This window comes from Chlorocebus sabaeus, chromosome 7 (genome assembly GCF_047675955.1).
Source record: "Chlorocebus sabaeus isolate Y175 chromosome 7, mChlSab1.0.hap1, whole genome shotgun sequence".
Lineage (NCBI taxonomy): Eukaryota > Metazoa > Chordata > Mammalia > Primates > Cercopithecidae > Chlorocebus > Chlorocebus sabaeus.
In genome coordinates, this window is record NC_132910.1 from 98,896,880 (window position 1) to 98,918,248 (window position 21,369).

Genomic DNA, 21,369 nt, shown 5'->3' on the forward strand with positions numbered 1-21,369 from the left:
ATGCTCTTTCACATGCCCAAAGCTTCATACTTTGCAAGTAACTTAGTTCATCAAAGGTCAAAGGCTTCCTCCAATTTCTTCAATGTTTCTGTTTGATTTGTTTTTGTTTTTGGTACCAACTACCTGAATACAATAAATATAGGCTACCACCCTATGGGGAAGATGATCTGGTAATACAGAAACAGTGCCAGGATGGGCATCAATTTACTTGTGCTTAGTAGCAGCAAAACTTTCATGATGGTGTATTCTTCAAAGGTGAGCTGCAGTCGAACGAACTGAAGGCTGATTTGGTGCATCCCCTGGCATAGTTCATACATGGCAGACTGATGCATCTTCTCTCTGCAAAGGAAAAGAAGAAAATGTCTGAGAATGCAAGATTCATTATCAAACCCAGACTGGCAGTCTGAGGCAGCTTAATAAGAGATCTGACTCAGAATTCTCCTTTTGGCTTCAACATGGAGCAGATGTGTATTTTAAAGACAAGTTAGACGCTTTTCATAGTGATTGGTAAATTGCTTCTAGACCAATACTGCTGGGCCGTTTACTTGTACCCTGTGAGAATGTGTCAGGAGCACTGAAACCAACCCTTCCAAAATATGCCATGATTTCATTTTATGTCAAGAGTAATACTGACTGATTAGGATTTTAGTGTGTTACAGTGAGACCATCCACAAAGCAGAGAAGCTGCTGTGATCTGGGGCAAAGCCCACAGACTCTTGTTCCTTTTCAGCCACAGATATCCAGCACTTATAGGAAAGGACTGGGCTAGATGCTATGAACATAGGACGGGGATGACCAATCTTATTTCTCCGTGGGTCTTCCTTACAGAGGTCATGGAACATGTTATTAACTATTTACATCAACATGTTTTAAAAGGGAAATTAAAAAATACTTTAAAAGGTGAGAACACCAAATGGAATCTCTCTGATAAAGAGAAAAAATGACAAGGGAGTTTGGCACAACATATACAAATATTTCCACACACACAACCAAACAATACCCTCACACCACTGTCCAAATGCTTCCATAAAAATCCATGTTATCTAAAAACAGAAGTCATTATTTTCTCTTTGCTTAAGAAGTAAGCAAGGCATCACTATTTTTTTTAGATGTTTTCCCTCAAAGTAATAAACCTTTTGTAAGGCCCTGGGTAACTACTGGTTCATAGTGACCAGACTGTAAAAAGTGAAAGAGACACTATTGGTGAAAAATGAGAAAGGACTTGACAAAGGCCAAAGAAACAGAAAACGAGGTCTGGATGGTGGATCTATTAAAGGGTGACTGAAAGCAGGCAGCGTCTGCTGGAAAGCAATGTGGGGATCTCTCTTCCAGGATGGATTCTGGGGCTCCCCTCAATTGGCAGAAATCTCTTACATCTCAACTCTGAATGCCAATTATAAGGAACCCATAATGAAACACAGCACATGTTCTCTGCATTATTATATATCTTTCCTCCCCCCCAAAAAGCTAGAAGCCATTTTAAATTAAGGAAATATTTGAAACACACACATATGCTAACAGCAGGAGCTTCCGAATCTACCATCCAGAATTAACAGTGTAAACAAATGCTACTATTTTTGCCATATGTGCATCAGATTTTAAAAAATTAAACATGGCAGAGTTAAGGCCCACTCTGCCTTCTTCCCTGATCCCATCCATCTCTTCCTCTTTCAAGAAGGGAACCACCCAGTCTGAGTGATTATCATTTCCTCTCAGATGTGTGTATTTCACTACACATGTGTGTATCTACAAAAACAGCATATAGTACTGCTTTGTTTTATGTAAATTTGAAATTAGATATGCACATCCTTCTGCAACTTATTTTTATTCAACAATAACTCTGAGATGTATCTATTTTGATACAGGTAACTAAGTTAATTCATTTTAACTGCTTCGAGCTTCATTTGTTTGAATGTACTGCATTTTACTTATCCATTGCTCTACTGATGGACACTTGGGTTGTTTGCTCTTTATTACTATCACAAATGATGCCCAAGGAATATCCTTGTCATTTCTATAGGATACAGAATGAAAACAGAACTTCTGAGTCATAGATTTGCACGTCTCCTGCTTTCAATCCAACCAGCAGAGCATGAGCATGCCCTTACTCCACATCCCCACCAATGCTTGCCATTATCCAATTTCATTTTTTTTCCATTTGATGGAAGGTTGAATGGATAGCACATGGTTGCTTTTATTTCCATTTCCATTATCACCAGTAGATTCAGCATTTACTCATCATTTGGGTGTCTTCTGTGGTGATTTGACTCTTCATATCTTTACCAAATTTACCCATTTTTTCCTTCTCGCACTGAGTAACACCATTTTTATTCCTAATAATTTTGTGCCTTAAAAATGTTGTCTGATCTTCACATTGTTTTTCTCTCTCTCTGCCTCTTTTTCTTGCTCTCTTTAGAACTTACCAGGTGTGCTGTTCACCTTTCTTTTGATCCCTTAGTTTCAAACTTCCCACGTAATTATATTTCACACATATCTTCTAAACACAAAAGAGGCTGGATTCAGAAATTTGAGAGTCTCTGTATTTTAATAACTCAGTTTAATCTGTTTTTATTTATCATGATTACTGACAAGTTTGGATGTTCTCTACCATTTTAACTTACTTTCCTTCCTCTTTCCCTTCTTTCTCTTTCTCTTCCTTTCATTGGATTGATCTATCTTTTTAGCCTCCTGTTGTGGGAAGTCAGGGACCCCAAATGGAGGGACCAGCTGGAGCCATGGCAGAGGAACATAAATTGTGAAGATTTCATTTTAATATGGACATTTATCAGTTCCCAAATAATACTTTTATAATTTCTTATGCCTGTCTTTAATCTCTTAATCCTGTTATCTTCGTAAACTGAGGATGTATGTCACCTCAGGACCACTGTGATAATTATGTTAACTGTACAAATTGATTGTAAAACATGTGTGTTTGAACAATATGAAATCAGTGCACCTTGAAAAAGAACAGAATAACAGTGATTTTTAGGGAACAAGGGAAGACAACCATAACGTCTGACTGCCTGCAGGGTTAGGCAAAAAGAGCCATATTTTTCTTCCTGCAGAGAGCCTATAAACAGACGTGCAAGTAGGGAAGATACTGCTAAATTCTTTTCCTAGCAAGGAATATTAATACCCCGGGAAAGGAATGTGTTCCTGGGGGTAGGTCTATAAACGGCCGCTCTGGGAATGTATGTCTTATGCGGTTGAGATAAGGACTGAGATACGCCCTGGTTACCTGCAGTACCCTCAGGCTTACTAGGGTGAGGAAAAACTCCGCCCTGGTAAATTTGTGGTCAGGTGGGTTCTCTGCTCTCGAACCCTGTTTTCTGTTGTTTAAAATATTTATCTGGCTGGGCGCAGTGGCTCAAGCCTGTAATCCCAGCACTTTGGGAGCCCGAGATGGGCAGATCACGAGGTCAGGAAATCAAGACCATCCTGGCTAACATGGTGAAACCCCGTTTCTACTAAAAAATACAAAAAACTAGCTGGGCAAGGTGGTGGGTGCCTGTAGTCCTAGCTACTCAGGAGGCTGAGGCAGGAGAATGGTGTAAACCTGGGAGGTGGAGCTTGCAGTGAGCTGAGATCTGGCCACTGCACTCCAGCCTGGGCAACAGAGCAAGACCCTGTCTCAAAAAAAAGAAAAAAAATTTATCAAGACAATACATGCATCACTGAACATAGACCCTTATCAGTAGTTCTGCTTTTGCCCTTTGACTTGTGATCTTTGTTGGACCCTTATCACTGGTTCTGCTTTTGCCCTTTGTCCTGTTGCCTCAGAAGCATGTGATCTTTGTTACACCCTTATTAGTAGTTCTGCTTTTTGCCCTTTGAAGCATGTGATCTTTGTACCTACTCCCTGTTCTTACATCCCCTCCCCCTTTGAAACCCTTAATAAAACTTGCTGGTTTTGAGGCTCAGGTGGGCATCATGGTCCTACCGATATGTGATGTCATCCCCGGTGGCCCAGCTGTAAAATTCCTCTCTTTATACTGTCTCTCTTTATTTTTCAGCTAGCTGACACTTATGGAAAATAGAGAGAACCTACGTTGAAATATTGGGGATGGGTTCCCCCAACAGGCCCCCTCCGCTATGGCTCTACAGGATTTAGAAGCTATACATGCTGCTTTTATACCTTAAGTCATCACTGTTAAATCTAGTTTCTCTTATACACACACACTCCAGGTCTGCTTAGATTTCCCCAGTGTTTCTCTGAACACCCTCACTTCTTGCACTTTATTCCTGAGTTCAATTTCTTACTTACTGAAGAATGTATTTTAGTAATTCTTTCAGCAGTGATTAGTTGATAAATGTTCAGGGGCTGGGTGCAGTGGTTCATGCTTGTAATCCTAGCACTTTGGGAGGCCGAGGCAGGCATATCACCTGAGGTCAGGTGTTCAAGACCAGCCTGGCCAACATGGTGAAATCCCATCTCTACAAAAATACAGAAATTAGCTGGGCATGATGGCAGGTGCCTGTAATCCTAGCTACTCAGGAGGCTGAGGTGGAAGAATCACTTGAACTGGGAGGCAGAAGTAATAGTGAGCCAAAGTCGGCCATTGCACCCTAGCCTGGGTAACAGACCGAGACTCCGTCCCAAAACAAAACAAAACAAAACAAAAGTTCATGTCTCATGTCTTTGGCCTCAATTTGTCTGAAAATGTCTTTATTTTACCTTCATTCCTGGATGATGGTTTAAAAAGCTATGGATTTCTAGCTTGACAGGTGATTTACCGCAGTACTTTGCAGATAGTATTCAACTACACCTGGGCCTTAATTGTTGCTTTTGGGAAATTTCCTGTTAGTCTAATTGTTGTTCTCCTGAAGGTGGCCTGCATTTTTCTCTTTGGTAGCTTTAAAAATTTTTCTCTATTTATATGATGCCTGCAGTTTCATGACGATGTACTGAGGTGCAGACTGATTTTTATTTCTCCTGTTCAGGACTCAATGTCCTTATTGAACTTGCATATATAAGTATTCCTTCAGTTCTAAAATGTTTTTAGTCATTGTCCCTTCAAACATCACCCCATCCTGTTCCTGTTATTTTTTCATTTTTAAACTCCAGTTAGCAGTATGTTGGACCTTCTCCTCATGTCTTCCACATTAGCCTCTCTTTCATATTTTCTTGCTGTTTATCTCTCTGTACTGCATTCCTAGGTGATTTTCTCAGATCTATTTTCCATATAATCTACTGTTTAATATAGTGTTTTAATTTTAATGGTAGTATTTTTCATGTTGAGGAGCTGAGATATGCTCTATTCAATTCTCTCTCAAACATTTCTGTTCTTTTCCATAGGTATTTCTCCTTTACATATCTAGATATTTAAACATGTTTATTTTATAGTTTCTTTCAGATGTTTTATTCAAATTTGGGGGGTGCTAATATGCATATCTAACATGTATTATTTTGGCATGTATTGTCTTCTAGGTGAATCCCATGGGTTCTGGCTTGTGGATGGGACTCTACAGAGTTTTAGCATTTGCGGCTGTCATGGGTATAAGCATTTTACTTGTTCTGGAGCAGTTTTTATGCTAATTTTTTAGCTTAAATACTTTTTGCAAGACTCATGTAGTTTAAATTTAGACTCCACACTTGATGTGGTGCAGGTTTCTGTTTCTTATTTCTTTCAGCTTCCTTGCCATGCTGGCTGGTTGGTTTAGTTTTATTGTCCTTGTCAGTAGACAGTGAAATCTTTGCCAAGCCCTAGATTTATGCAGGGGGCTCTATTTCAGGCGCTGGCCTTGTTGGAGTCTGGCTTCCTGTCACCTTTCCCTGTTTGTGTTCTAATACCCATCCTCAAGCACATATCTGCATTCAGTAGTCAGTGGACCATCTGTGGCATTAGTTTTGCTTTAAAGCACCCTATGAATTTCCTAGTTTTGCACCTTTTAAAAACATTTCTTTTGAGCTTGGCTATATATTTAAGACTTTTTTTTTTTTAAATGCAGAATTTCTGTGTGTTTAGAGCCAAAAAAATAAAAAAAAATTAAAAGCTCAGTTTAGTTCCATCATTTTGATTGGTAACTACAAACTTTAAAGAAAGGATCCATGTCTAACTTTTGTAAGTGTCAAAAAGAATATGATAAACAAGTGCTATGTGTCAGTCTTTGCTAAGTATTTCTCATGAATGAATGATAGAAGGAAAGGAAAAGAGAACAGAGAACAGTTATAAGTTATGAAAACATACAGATTTGCATATGATAACGATGATGAAGGAAAAGTAATACTGGCAATTTATATAAGATTATCAAGTGGCCACAGAATTAGATATTGCATTTATGAAGTTCTACAAAATTTTTGAGAGGGAGAGACTGATTTAGATTGTGACGTGGGTAAAGCAAATTGGAAAATCAGGATGTCTGTGGAGCATAACACAACATGCATTTCATACTGTGCAGTTTGAAACGTGCACTTATATGCATTTGATTCCTTAAGGGGGCATCCCTAGCTTTGCCCCAGCAGGTCCTAGAGGGGCACAGCCCATCAGCTTTTCAGCATGCTGGCTTTGTGATCTGGTAATCATGTAGCATCTGAGATCTCAGGCTTATCACGTGTAAAATTGGAATACTAGTAATAATTCCAATCTTGCAAGGATGTATGAACTAATTATATGGAAGCTCTTAAATTATACTTCACACATGTTAGCTTTATTTGGAAATCATGGAGAGAATACAATGCTTCTTAAGAGACCAATGATCATTTGGTTGAAACAAACCAAGAAGGAGTCAAGGTCTTAAAATGAGTTTTCAGGAATACAATATTATGTTATTATTTTAAATTATTTCTATATAGAAGATGGTAAATCTAGGGAAAAACCAGAGATAATGTAGATTTTCAGAAGGCAGAAATAACTTGCCTAGAGTAGAACATGAGAACGAAACACCTCCATGTCAGAGCATTTCTGTTACCAGATGTGTTAACAAAACATTCACACACAGATTAAAGGTTAAAGAGACACTTCAGATTCCACTTGAAAACAGATTAGAACACTAACGTGTGACAACACACCTAAAGAAAGCATTTTTTGCCACTTCAGTATGAACAGCATCTCTTTTTAACTCTTTGTGAGGTATTAACTAAATAACCTCTACAGTCTCCATAGCTATCATTTATGGATTACCCGCCACACACCAGAGCTAAGTTTCTTCTTGCTAAATCTCACAATGCCCTGTGAGGAATTATTCTCATGTTCATGATAAGGAATTTTAGGTACATGTGAAGCCAGGATCCAAACCCAGATTTTTTACTTCAAAACTCATGCACTTTCCTTTCTCTGTATGCCAGCCTGAGTAATAATTTTTGGCTCTTTTTTCCAGAGTCATACAACTCTATTCAGTACCTGCAATGTTTTGTTATTACAGTCACTCATTTGTTTTCTTTGCTACCCATTATGTGGTAACATTTTGGGTTTTCAAATTCCATTGCTGTTTCCACTGCATGAAATCGAATTCTCTAAATGAAAAGTATGGAGCACTTGATATAGCTTGAAATTTCAAGAAAACAGGCCATCTTGAAAATGCATTTTATATCACATCATTTTTGCACAATTTTTTTGTGCAATTGTGCATTTTTTTGCACAATTAAATGTATAGAAAAGTACATCCAAAGAAGTTGAAACAAGGACAATTTTTTGGCATAATATTGGTATTAATTTTGCAATATCACTTCACAGAATGTACTCTTTGCTACATGCTTTTATTCATGTCATAATTTTACCTCATTTTGAATAGAATGTAAAAATATACTGACTACTTTGGGAAAGAGAAGCAAACTCGTATAATGCCTCTGTAAAACAAAAGTAAATGCATGACCAAAAGTCACCCTTCAACAGTGAACTAATACAAATATGGTAACAGATTACTGCCATAGAAAACAGCCATATAGTGAACATCAGACCTGAGTAACTGACGGCTGCTAGTCTCTACTTAAGAACTGTGAGTACTAATATATTTGCACATGTCAGCCATTTCTAAATATCTTCTTATTTGTAGGAACAGAATAAAAACTTTACTTTTGGATAAATAAACACAGCAGCCAAAGTGGGTCTAGAGATCCACTCTAGAGGTTGGGTTAAAATCTATGACAATAGTTCTAAAATATTTTAAAAAAAATACTTCAATAGTTTTGTAAACTTGAAACTTTCTCAAATGAGGAAGCCAATTTTATTTGTAGCTATAACTTCATCTGGTCTTCTCTTAGAACATCCATTGTACTAAACTAAAATAATATGATCATTTGGAAATAGTTTTAAAACATTAAGTTAAAATTATCTAACTTCTTCAAATCTGATTTACTTGGGACTAAAGTGAATAATGGGAGTTAGACAATATTTTTTTTCTTGCTTTGGCGAGAATTTGGGGTTAGAAATGGGGTTTAATTCATGTAAGAATAGTGGCAATTAGAAAAGGTCCATTAAAATCAGAGTGTGGGTAGGGCTTTCAAAATTTAAATGACTTGAGTGCTGGCTGCCTGCTTTTAACTGAGCATCTAAACAATCTGAACAACTCTTTTATCTACAGGACCCATCCATGCTGTCTTACCATCATTATGTCAACCATGTTGCCCTATTTCACATTATAAGACGAGTCCATTGAACCTATCAGCCAATGGCTGTCAGAAGGAACACTCTTGTTTTTTAGGTACTGGCTTACCATTAGGGTATCTGGAAGTCCTTCTGCAAGTAATTGATTTGAGAAATTATTTCTCCAAATTAAATGTAATCGTAGCATCATAGTCATGTTGTACTTTGACAGAAGTAGATATCTGATAAGCCCAAACTACAAAGGATTCCAGGCTATGAACACCTGTAGAACTCGGGAGCTCTAAGTATGAGTCTAAACACCTTCATGGACACTTCATGTGGTGGCCATCCACCACAGTGAGAAGACAAGCAAGGCTCTTCCATCTTCCAGTGTCTAAATCTGTATGACGGTTTAAACTTCCCACCCATTCCAGGTTCTCATTCCAGGTTCTCATCAGCAACCTCTATTCTGAGGTTGCCTTGATCTTGTCAAGGGCTCAGTTGAGTTCACCTTTGAGTTGGCTAGTTTCATGGGCATGCTTACCACTCAACTCCTTAATGGTCTCCCAAGGTGTTACCCCTGAAATTCGGCTAGACCACTAGGAAGTCACATAGGCAGGCCTCTAAAGCAGTGCATTTTGCAGACATTATTTAACATTATGCCTCCACTGAACTTTGCCAAGAAATAGCCCTTTGCAGAAAAACTCTGCATCTTTGCAAGATGGATTCTGAAGATGACTTCCATTTTTTGTTACTGATCGTTCTTATTAAGACTCATGTGATACATGGGCCTTGAACTGTAGGCCTGGAAAAAGCTTCTTTCTTAATGCTAACTTCTACTTAATGAATCTCTGCCGGAAGTGAAAGCAGGCCATTGAGGGGTTATTTGTTGTTCACAGCAGCACTATTCGCAATAGGCAAAAGATACAAGCAACCCAAGTGTTCACTGACAGATAAATGGATACACATGAGGAACATGTATACAATGGGATATTGAGTCTCAAAAAAGGAAATTCTGACATATGCTACACCATGGATGAACCTTCCTATTATGCTCAGTGAAATACGTCTGTCAGAGAAAGACAAATACTGCATGATTTCACTTATATGAGCTATCTAAAGTAGTCATACTCATAGAAACAGTAAGTAAAACGGTGGTTACCAGGGGCTGGGGGGAGGTGGGAAAGCAGAATTAGTTTTGTGAGTACAGTTTTAGTTTTGTGAGATGAAAAAGTTCTGGAGACTGGTTACATAACAATGTAATACTACCACTGAACTGTACACGTAAAAAGGGTTAGAAGGCAAATGTTGTTATACGTATTTTTTAATCACAACTAAAATGTTTTGAAAATGAGAAAAACAAGAATCTCTACAACCCATAATCCATTTATGATGGAGTCTCACTGTGTCACCCAGGCTAGAGTGCAGTGGCACGATCTCGGCTCACTGCAACCTTCACTTCCCTGGTTCAAGCGATTCTCCCACCTCAGCCTCCCAAGTAGCTGGGATTACAGGCCTGTGCCACCGTGCCTGGCTAATTTTTGTACTTTTAGTAGAGATGGGGTTTCCCCATGTTGGCCAGGCTGGTCTCAAACTCCTGACCTCAGGTGATCTGCCTCCCACTTGGTCTCCCAAAGTGCTGAGATTACAGGTGTGAGCCACCGCACCCAGCCTATACTTTATTTGAGATTGATTAAGAAACTAATATTTGTGTTTAATAATGCAACTTCTGTTGGCATTCAGGTGATTCATTCTTTTGTATTTTATAATATACAAAATATCTGTCTTACTCTGTTTTAGCTACTTGCTTTTTGCCTTTTTGTGTCTTGAATGGTTTTTAGTTTTACTGTATCTGTGCTTTTACTGCAAGCTACGCCAAATGCTTTTGGAAAGCATGCGGGGTAAGAATTCTTTAATAAACTATGATTTCAAAAAGTCACTCAGAAATAGTTCCTCGAAGACCTTTTTGATATAGTTTTGGTACTCTAAAGGGGAAGGAAAATAGAACTACCTTTATCACTCCTTTCTGTTTCCACAAACTCACATTTAATAAATGTAATCCTTTCACATCAGCTGATTTTATAAATGCCAAAGCACAAGAGGTTCCCAACTCTTCCACCTATGGGAACCTATGAAAAGTACAATGACATTTTTAAACGTAAGATCCTTTAGTAATATGGCACTGAACTGTACCTTGTCAACTAAATACCTTTTAGGTGTGTAAGACATCACTTTATTTAAGAAGGAACTATAAAAAGCAGCCTTTGAAATATTCCACATTAGCCCCTGGATTAAGCTCTACATAGCTCTCATCATTCTGAAGATCTGCGTACCCTTCTGGATAGTGGGGTACATATCTTTCTATGACTGATTTTTGTATGGTGCATCGGTCAACAATTATGTGAGTGATAAAAAAATATCTGGCAACAAACGAACAGGTAAATCAACATATTTCATAGACTTTCAGCTGTTCTTTTCTTTGTAGATATAAACAAAACAAAGGTTGTTTTGTTGTGCTCAATCAGGGTTGAAGTCTCTGGAATCTCAAGAGGAGGTCTCTCAATAAACATGTTTGTTAACATACTATTTATTACTTCAGTAAACTGCCTCTAGGAATGTGTGTGCGTGCCTCTAGAAGTAGGCAGCAATAGTGTCAATCTTGCAACAGAGAAATAAATAACTTGACTGGTGTGGTGCACACACGTAATCACAGCCAACCTGAAAGACCAGACCTTACATCTGATACCGCAAACCGCATCCTGTCTGAATAAATCTAACATCTTGTTACATGGTCAGTATAACAGATGGTCCATGTCTCGGGCTTATTATATTCCTAAAAAACAGCATGCAGAAAAACAGGTTTTTTCTTCCAAACCTCAATTAGAATAAAAATGACCCCAATTTGAACATTCAAATTATTCCAGTTTACTGTTTTTAAATTTTTTCATAGTCTTATTAATTTTTCCTTAACTGACAAACAAGAGATATCTGTGAAGGACCATTTTACTAGCTGCAGTTCTGACACCTGTTCATTTTTATAGTACTTGCAGAGTTTATTTGTAACCAGGGTAGAACTCAGCCATGAGGTGTAGAAATCACCTGAGAATGCCATTGTGGTCTGCATCTCTAACACATTACTGGACTAACATGTTAGAGAGACTAATGTCCCATTGGTGTCCACAACATTCATCCATTCTCTCTTAATTTTGCATGATCAATTCTAGTAATAGTTAAAAGCTAATTCAGTATTTTATCACCTTAGTTGATGTTCCAGAAGAGATATACTTTCTTTTTTTTTTTTTTAATTTATTTATTATTATTAAACTTCAAGTTGTAGGGTACATGTGCACAACGTGCAGGTTTGCTACATATGTATACTTGTGCCATGTTGGTGTGCTGCACCCATCAACTCGTCATTTACATCAGGTATAACTCCCAATGCAACTCTCCTTGGACTTCAACATCACAATATCCACCGACTTTAATGCATGTTACACAGATCAGAATAACACGTGATAATCTAAAAATGTAGAATGGGCTTTGTTATATGGCAACTGTAATTTACCTTTGGTGGTACCAAAAGTCTGGGAAAAAAAATTTTTAAACCATAAATCCTATGTATAGTATTTTTAAAAACATTCCTTTATACAGTAGATTTTAAAATAACTTATATAGTCAGCGGTTTCTTCAGGGTACAAGGATATATGCCTTTAGTGCAGGAAAGAAAACGTGTAGCCATAATCCACTGTAAAATTCAGATTTCAGAGAAAGTTAAAATTAGAGGTATCTGTGATAAATCACATTACAAAAATGTTTTGCTTGACCAAAGGTTTAATCTTAGTATTCCCTGAACTGTGAATTTCCCCAGGCAGGCCAGTACCAATACAATTTACTTAAAAAAGTGATTTCTATGCAACTTTTCAGGGCTGCTTACTGTATCATGCGAGGCACATCTGTCTCTGAGATATGTGTCTAGACACCACATACTAAAGAAAGAAAGACAAAGAGCAAACTGTAGGAGATTAAAAAGGAACATAGTTTACTGGATATTATCTATACAGATACTAGGGGCCTTGGTACAGGGAAATCCATGAATACGCCTAGCACTGAATTCTTACTAGAAGAGCCTACTACCAGAGGCCATTCTAGTATCATTGGATGTTTTAAGATTTAGTAAACTAAATTTTTAAATTCTAGGCTTTGCTGAGACAGTTTATGTATGGCTTTGATAGAAGAACAAGCTGTAAGTGTCAACTAGACTATAATGACTTGCTTATTCCAAGAAATTTTTTGGAAGGGCAGTCAAACCTCATTGAAAACATCACTCTAGGATTTGAATCCAGGCTGTCTGTTCCCAGATTCTGGTCTCTTAACTGCTGTATTAAGGTTAAAACACCCAACAGCAAGCTTGGAGACTCATGATCACTTAATAAATGCTATGTTAAGACTTATTGCCAGAGCTGCTACATCTACGGAAAGAAAACAGAAGAACAACGTTCTCAATGCCAGGCGCAGTGGCTCATGCCTGTAATCCCAGCACTTTGGGAGGCTGAGGCAGACAGATCACTTGAGTCCAGGGGTTCAAAATCCACCTGGGCAACATAGTAGGATCCCGTCTCTACTAATAATGTAAAAATTAGTAGGATGTGGGTCCTTATAGTCCCAGCTACTTGGGAGGCTGAGATGAGAGGATCACCTGAGCCCAGGAAGTAGAGGACGTGGTGAACCATGATAGGGCCACTGGACTTCAGCCTAGACGACAGGAGTGAGAACCTGTCTCAAAAAAAAAAAAAAAAAAAAAAAAAAAAAATTCTCTAGTGAAGTATTTTTTTTCACTATCAAGCCTCATATCTGTAGGCTAGGCTATAGATTTTAATACTAAATTTCTGAAAATTTAATGGTATGCCGATCTCAGATGATTAAACAGAAGACAGAAAACCTTTGGTGAGTTATTATTGCTTCATATAGGGACATTTTGGGTATAAACGTAAAGACACTGCTTACTTTCAATAAACAGCTATTGTTTCCTCACTTATAAAATGGGGATGTAAAAAGGTAGGATTCCTTTACTTGATAACTTTGTTCACATTCTTGAAATTCAATAGTTAAATGCTAATTTAGAAACGTTACCGGACTATTGTTTGGGTAAAGGGTGACAGGAAATTACTTTTTCCTACTACAATAAAAGATTTGTATTAACCAACAACTCATGGAGTCATATTCTTCCTAAAGCAAAAGTCACATTGCTCCAGTAACCAGAAGCTGGCACAGGATGGTGTAGAGAAGGACATTTACTCTGATAAAATCTAGGTGCACAATTGTGCCTCCAAGGCCACAGCAGAGAGTGGCTCACATGGGCAGATGTGATTTTAGCAGTGTGTGAATGTGTTGGGGTGGGGACAAGGAAGGTGGAAAGCAGGTGTGCTCACTTTATAGGATCACCGATTCCTTTTTCTATCTTGAAATCTGTGATCCTATAAAGTGAACACACTTGCTTTCTACCTTTTCTTCTTACGTTGGAAGAAGAAAACAGTTAAAGCTCCAGAGACTCTGTTATCACAGACATGATTACATTCATTAATCAAATTATACCCTAGAAAACATTTCTGGATGCCACAGTTCTGTAGGAAAGGTAGTTTCTTCTATTGGAATCATCTAAAAGCTGATACATCATCTGCCTGAATAGAAGAGTGATGTCCAACTCAATCAATTTATTAGAGATTAGCCACGCGTCCTTTCCTATTACTGATTCTGAACATCTGTCACAAAGCAGATTTTGTTCAGGACATTATGAACAACTGCACCATTCATTACTGGGTGAAATAAGTGTAACACCACCAGGCCACTGTACCACCAGTGACATTCGTTTCCCATAAAACATCAACACTGAAACACAAACTACACCTGCACACAAAATGACATGAACACACTGATTATTCAACGTATAGCCTAAATATTTCTTATCCTTTTAATCCACTTGTATGAAATTCCTTTTCAAGGTACATGAAGGGTAAAAGTAACATTTCCTAACCTCCTCTACTTCGAAATTCTGTGAACTTCCTCTAATCAGAACTCAGTAGCGGTGCAGTTCCTCTTTAATGAGAAATGATTTGTTGGTTTTTTGTGTTCATTGCTTAGAAGCAGTGAGTGTTAAGGACAACACCTTAAAAGTGTTAGCTCCCTGTGATTCTCTCTCTCTTTTTTTTTTTTTTAGAGGGAGTCTCGCTCTGTCACCCAGGCTGGAGTGTAGTGGCGCAATCTCGGCTCACTGTAACCTGTGCCTCCCGAGTTCAAGCGATTCTCCTGTCTCAGCCTTCTAAGTAGCTGGGATTACAGGTGTGCGCCACCATGCCCGGCGAATTTTTTTTTTTTTTTTTTAAGTAGAGATGGGGTTTCTCCATGTTGGCCAGGCTGGTCTCGAACTCCTGACCTCAGGTGATCCGCTCTCCTCGGCTTCCCAAAGTGCTGGGATTACAAGTGTGAGCCATCACATCCAACCCTCCCTGTGATTCTTGAGTAAAGCACTGGGCTCTTGGCAATCTTGTGAGAGAGAGGCAAGTGCAATCCAAGCCCTCCTTCACTGTGATGCTTTGTACAAAGAACTGGAGGGTGGCAGAATGTGAGAGGGAAGGAAAGGGGCAGGGGCAGCCACTAGGCAGCAATGTTTTCTGTAACAAGGAGAAGGAACAGCAGTGGTATGGTTTGAATGTGTCCCTCAAAATTCATATATTGTCACTTAATTATCAATATGCTAGTAAGAGGTGAGGCCTGTAGGAGGCTCCACCTCTCAATCACCCGCTACAATCACCTCCTGTAGGAGGAGATCAAGTAAGCAGTGAGAGCAGAGTCCTCATGGATGGGCTTAGAGCCCTTATTAAAGGGGTTGAGAGGGAAGAGTTTGGCCCTTCCATCCCTTCTGCCACGTGAGGACATGGTGTTCTTTTCCTCTGGTAGAAGCAGCAACAAGGTGCCATCTTGGAAGGAGATAGCAGCTCTCACCACACATTGAACCTGCTGGCACCTGCAACTTGAACTTCTCAGCCTTTAGGACTGTAAGAATAAATTTCTATTGTTCACACATCACTAAGTCTCAAGTACTTTGAGAACAGTGGCACAAACAAACTAAGACAAGCCATCAGGGAAAAAAAATAATAATAAAGAAAAATCATTCCTCTGAGTAATTTCTGGAACTGAAGTTTCAATGATTTTAAATTTCAATGATTTTAAGACCAAGACTGGTGGAGCTGCAAAACAAAGTTTTCAATTTAGAGCAACCATCTCAAAGAAAAGAGCACAGAAGTTCATACTGAAGTTTGAAAAACAAACAGACAAAACAACAACTTTGTCTCTGGAAAAGTCTGGAAAAGCGTTAACATGCCTAATTTCAAAGGTAAGACAATGGGATGTAGCATTTTTATTCAATAAAAATGATACTGTCCCACTCACTCTACATGAGATAAGGAAGGGCTATAGAACAAAAGCAAAGGAAAGAGAAAGGGTCAAGCAGAAACAAAAATGAGAGGAGAAAGAATGGGGGACCAGTCATGGAGAAAAGGAAGGGAAGCAGAAATGGTGAGGGAACAAAAGGAGATGGGGAAAGAAATGGCTCTGTCCCTCTGAAGCTGAAGCCCGCAGTTCTTTTGGCCCTGTGGTTTGACAGCTTCAACTCTGGATTGCAGAGACCCATCCCCTTTCCTGCTCAGGTACAGCATCTCACACTTGGATCGTACCACCCGCTTCACAATATCCATCCAATTCTAACCCTCTCGGAGGATAACATGGCCTTTCAAGCTACACAGTTTTGCCCAGCAGTTTTCCTTGACCACTGTAGTCCAGAAGACTACACCTGCTTTTTTTTTTTTTTTTTGTGAGATGGAGTTTCGCTCTTGTTACCCAGGCTGGAGTGCAGTGGCGCAATCTCGGCTCACTGCAACCTCTGCCTCCCAGGTTCAATCGATTCTCCTGCCTCAGCCTCCTGAGTAGCTGCCACCTGCTTTTTAAACTCCTGGAGTGCCCATTCATAACACCTGTCACCTGTCACTTGTCTTCACCTTGTTAGGCCACTATTTATGCATTTAGGTGTTACTTGTCCAGTAACTCACCAGCTACACTATAGAATTCTACAGGATGGAAGTTCTATGTTTCATTTCTTTTGATTCTGTAAAATAGCCACCACAGTGTAGATAGTTTCAATATTTATTTCTGACTGGTGAAATGCTGGTTATTGTTCATCTTTTAGCTAAATAGTAAAAATAAAGAGAATTTAATCTCACTTTAGGGGAAGTGATTAGGATATTCATTTACAATACTGTACTACTACTCTTTTTTTTTTTTTTGAATACATTCTAATGACACATTCTCAAAGCTATGAGAATAAGTTATCTCACTGGTACAGTAGCACTATATAATCATAACCATAGGAAGGTAGAGGGGACCTGTGAGACACTTCCATCTCCATTATTCAGCAGACACAGGAGAAATGCGGTATAACGAAAACAACACGCGCTGTGAGGGGAGTCCTAGGCTCAGATCTAAGACCCATCTCTCAGTGTGATGTGATCTTAGGTAATTTATTGGATCTCTCTCTGCCAAGGCAGCTGCATCATATATGAAAGAGTGACAATAACATCTGCTTCAAAATATAATTGTTTGTAAATAAGATGATTCATACAAAAGCATCAAGTATAGTAAATGGCACGTGGAAGGCTCCGTAAGTATTTTGCTACTAGACTATGAGCCCTTTCAGGGACTATGTTCTATCTAGCTTTGATTTTCCGGCATCTGGTATATACATTAAGTCTTTCTTGAATGAGGAAACAGATTCAGATCTTCAGTGAGGTTTCACCAAAGCCAGGCGGAATTAGAGTCTGGGTTGGGTTTTAAAGGTCATCTAGTCCAGCGATTCTCAAAGTGTGGTCTGAGGACGCCAGGGTGTCCCCGAAACCCTTTCAAGGTATCTGTTAGATCCTCTTTTTTCTAACTATGTATCTGGATGAAGCTAAATTTTTTTCATATACCTCCCCCAAAACAACCCATCACAACAGACTAAATGTAAGAAGCAGAAGAGAGAATGCCAGATTAAAGGAATTTGCAAACAGGCAAAACAATGCCATTCTTCTCACTTTTTTTTTTGAAAAAAGTTGTTTTTCATCAAAATATTCGTGTTTTATGTTATTTATATAATATATGATGGCTTTATGTTTCTTTTAAAACAAATTGATAAATCAATATTTTAGAAAAGTTGTTTTAATTTCTAATATGGGTAAATGTCAATAGATATAACTTACATAAAGAAAAGCTTGTTGGGATTCTCGATGATCTGAGTGTGTAAAAGGGTCCTGAGAACACACCGTTTACAAACTGCTGGTCTGGGCTAATACCCTCATTCTGCAGAAGGGAAACGAAGGCTCACTCACTCAACAACATGAAGCTCATTAACGACAATATTAGGGACTGGGTCTTACATCTTCAACAATTGAGCTCTTAAGTACTGTCATGAAATCAGAAAGGAAGAAAAACAGATATGGAGAAATAATTTAAAATAGGAACCAAAGTTCCAGTTTTTCTAAGAACACTTTATTTCTCATTTGTGTTGTTTATATACTGGGTATGTCTCTCTCACCTATTTTATTTTTTTGAGACAGGGTCTTGCTCTGTTGCCCAGGCTGGAGTACAGTGGTGTGATCTCGGCTTACTGTGGCCTCAACTTCCCTGGGCTCAGGTGGATCCTCCTACCTCAGCCTCCGGAGTAGCTCGGGCCACAGGCACGTGCCACCACACCTGGCTAATTTTTGTATTTTTTATAGAGTCAGGGTTCTGCCATGTTCCCTAGGCTGTTCTTGAACTCCTGAGCTTAAGCGATCTGGCCACCTCAGCCTCCAAAAGTTTTGGGATTACAGGGCCACGGTGCCCGGCCATCTCACTTAAAGGATAATTCTTATGAAAGATGATAAATGATTAGTGGTATCATTTGAGTATGTACCCCAAAGTACATGTGTTAGAAACTTAATCCCAAATGCAACAGTGTTGAGAGGTGGAGCCTAATAACTGGTGACTAGGTCATGCTGCCCTCATGGATGGATTAATGTTCTTGTAGGAGTGGGTTATCTTGAGAGAGGATGTGTTATAAAAGCAAGTTTCAGCACCGTTTGCGCTCATGCACATTCTCTTTCTCTCTCTTTCTCGCCCTTCTGCCTTCTACCATGAGATAATGCAGCAGGAAGGTTCCCGCCAGCTGTGGGCCCCTTGATCTGAGGCTTCTCAGCCTCTATAACTGTAAGAAATAAATCATGGTTCTTTAAATTACCCAGACTCAGGGATTGTGTTATTGCAGCACAATATGGACAATGATGATTGGCCAGTAAGAGTTTCAAATATATATCATGTCTGAAACCATTATTAAGCTCCAAAGCTCTATACTGTGTATAACTGTCTGAAAATCCAAATTCCATAGTCAAGGTAGAAGCCTTTTTATAGCTGAAAAATTCTGAGCTTTGGACAGAGAGACACCTGTGTTCAAAACTTTGGGTTTTCCTCATCTTTAAAAGCAGAATAATACATTCCAACCTCACAGAGTTGTGAGGATTAAATAAAATGAAGTATTGGAGATAGTATTTAGCATGACACCTTCCATAAGCTTTCAGCATCAGCTCAGAATCCTTCAAATCTCCCTCTAAACTACTTGATTATCAGTTACTTTTGCACTGCAGTACCAAGGTAAGTGGAGACTGATACACAGCTGCAGCGGACAGGAAGTGGGGAGGTTCTAAACTGCTAATTCCACTGCTTCTGTTGAAGTGGTGTCTACTTCAAGGGACAGGGGCACAGATGATATCTGTGATGATGATGTTATACGATGATGTTATACAAGGCTGTCACACCTGTAGGTATGTATGTTGGCTCGTACAACACTCCTACTACAGCTCCACTGATCCAAGTGCACAAGTGTGCTTTCATAAGGAGGCCGAGGGTCTCCAAATATGACCTTCTTGTTTGTTTCCCTTCATCCTCCACTTGTTTCTTTCAGAAGAGTGTCAGATGCCAGAACCCAGGGAAAGTTAAATAACCTTTTGAGAGCCCTCCCCAACATGACCCTATTAAATAAGCTTGGGGTTCATGGGTGGAAAAGGGGAAAATTATAAAACAAAAATCAAATCATCTCTCATGGGATATAATAAAAAATAATTGTGTGGTTCAGTTTCAGTTCTAGAAATGTCTAAAGACAGAAGTTCATAAAATGCTTTAAGCAGCAAGACACATTCAAGTGTGTTCCCCTTCTTCAATCCAGAGCAGTGCCAGCAAAGCTACTATTTCTAGGTCTTGTGGCATGTGTCAAGGGGGGAGTCTGGAGCCTTTCTTTGTTTTAGAATTGACTTGCCCATTCCTTTCCACCTGCTCTATCTGGGAATAGAATCACTGCATAAAAATAATTTTTCCCCATTTACCAAATTTTCAATAAAGAAATCTACTCCAGGCTGGGCGTGGTGTCTCATATCTGTAAACCCAGCTACTTGGTAGCCCGAGATGGGAGGGCTGCTTGAACTCAGGAGTTTGATGTTATGATGAGCTATGATCACGCCAGTGTACTCCAGCCTAGGTGACAGAGTGAAGCCCTGTCTCTAAAAAATAGGAAGAAATTAGTCAGTTGTGGTGGCATGTGCCTATAGTCCCAGCTACTTGAGAGGTTGAGGCAGGAGGATCGCCTGAGCCCAGGAGATCGAGGCTGCAGTGAACTATTGTGCCACTACACTGTCTGGGCAACACAGTGAGACCCCATCTCTACAAAAGTTAAAAAAAAGAAAGAAATTTACTCCAGGAACTTTATTTTATATAGAAAAGAAGAGTATTTTTAGCTGAAGAGACCAAGGTCCTTGAGCATGTTAACGGAAATAAAAAGCAATATGCTAATATTAGCTACACTAAGCCTTTTAAAGACAATATATGATCTTAAACTGTTTTAGACTTTTATTAAAAATGAAAAATAGCTCCCTCTAGTTAGCCAGAATAAAGCTTGGATATATTTCTTGCATCATTACTACTCTATCTGATCCCAATATAGTAATATATAGCTTAAACAGTTCATTCCATTTGCAGTCTCATATTTGTTTTGCTTTAATTTCATACTATCCTGGCAATTACCCAGCTTCATTAACTCCTTAGGAAATTTCTCAAGAACACTACAAGAAATATACATGCAATATTAACATACAGCAATACTCTTGAAGTAAAATTTAAAGAAGTCTGCAAAACTGAATCTTTTTCATTAAGTTTATATGTTAAGCCTCCAAAACACTGTAAGGTCAATCCACATCAGGGAATTGGGTTCTGACCCATGTGCCAGAAAGAGCACACATTAACAAACCAAAAACAGTTACCGAGTGCCAGTTATATGTATTTTTGCAGCCGGGCGTGGTGGCTCACGCCTGTAGTCCCAGCACTTTGGGAGGCCAAGGTGGGTGGATCACTTGAGGTCAGGAGTTTGAGACCAGCCTGGCTAACATGGTGAAACCTTATCTCTACTAAAAATACAAAAAATTAGCTGGGCATGGTGGCAGGCGTCTTTGGTCCCGCTATTCGGGAGGCTGAGGCAGGAGAATCACTTAAACCCAGGTGGCAGAGTTTGCAGTGAACCGAGAACACACCAGTGCACTCCAGCCTGGGTAACAGAGACTCATCTCTATCTCTGACACACACACACACACACACACACACACACACACATTTTGCTAGACACTATGGATAACTTTAACAAGTATATTTTCTGTACTCTAGGCATTTACAGTATACCTAGAGTAAAAACCATATATAGACACAGTAAGTACCAAATGATCGAGATATAAAAGAAGTA

General features: G+C 39.0%; 1 protein-coding gene across 3 annotated transcripts in view; it reads right to left on the reverse strand.

Moving 5' to 3' along the window:
• The window catches only part of NR3C2 (nuclear receptor subfamily 3 group C member 2), a 368,607-nt gene that overhangs the window by 44,056 nt on the left and 303,182 nt on the right, over window positions 1-21,369 (reverse strand). For all 3 annotated transcript variants that reach the window (XM_007999946.3, XM_037986899.2, XM_037986894.2), the window contains exon 7: window positions 209-339. In XM_007999946.3, coding sequence (XP_007998137.2) covers window positions 209-339 — 131 coding nt within the window. The remainder of the gene's footprint in view (window positions 1-208; window positions 340-21,369) is intronic.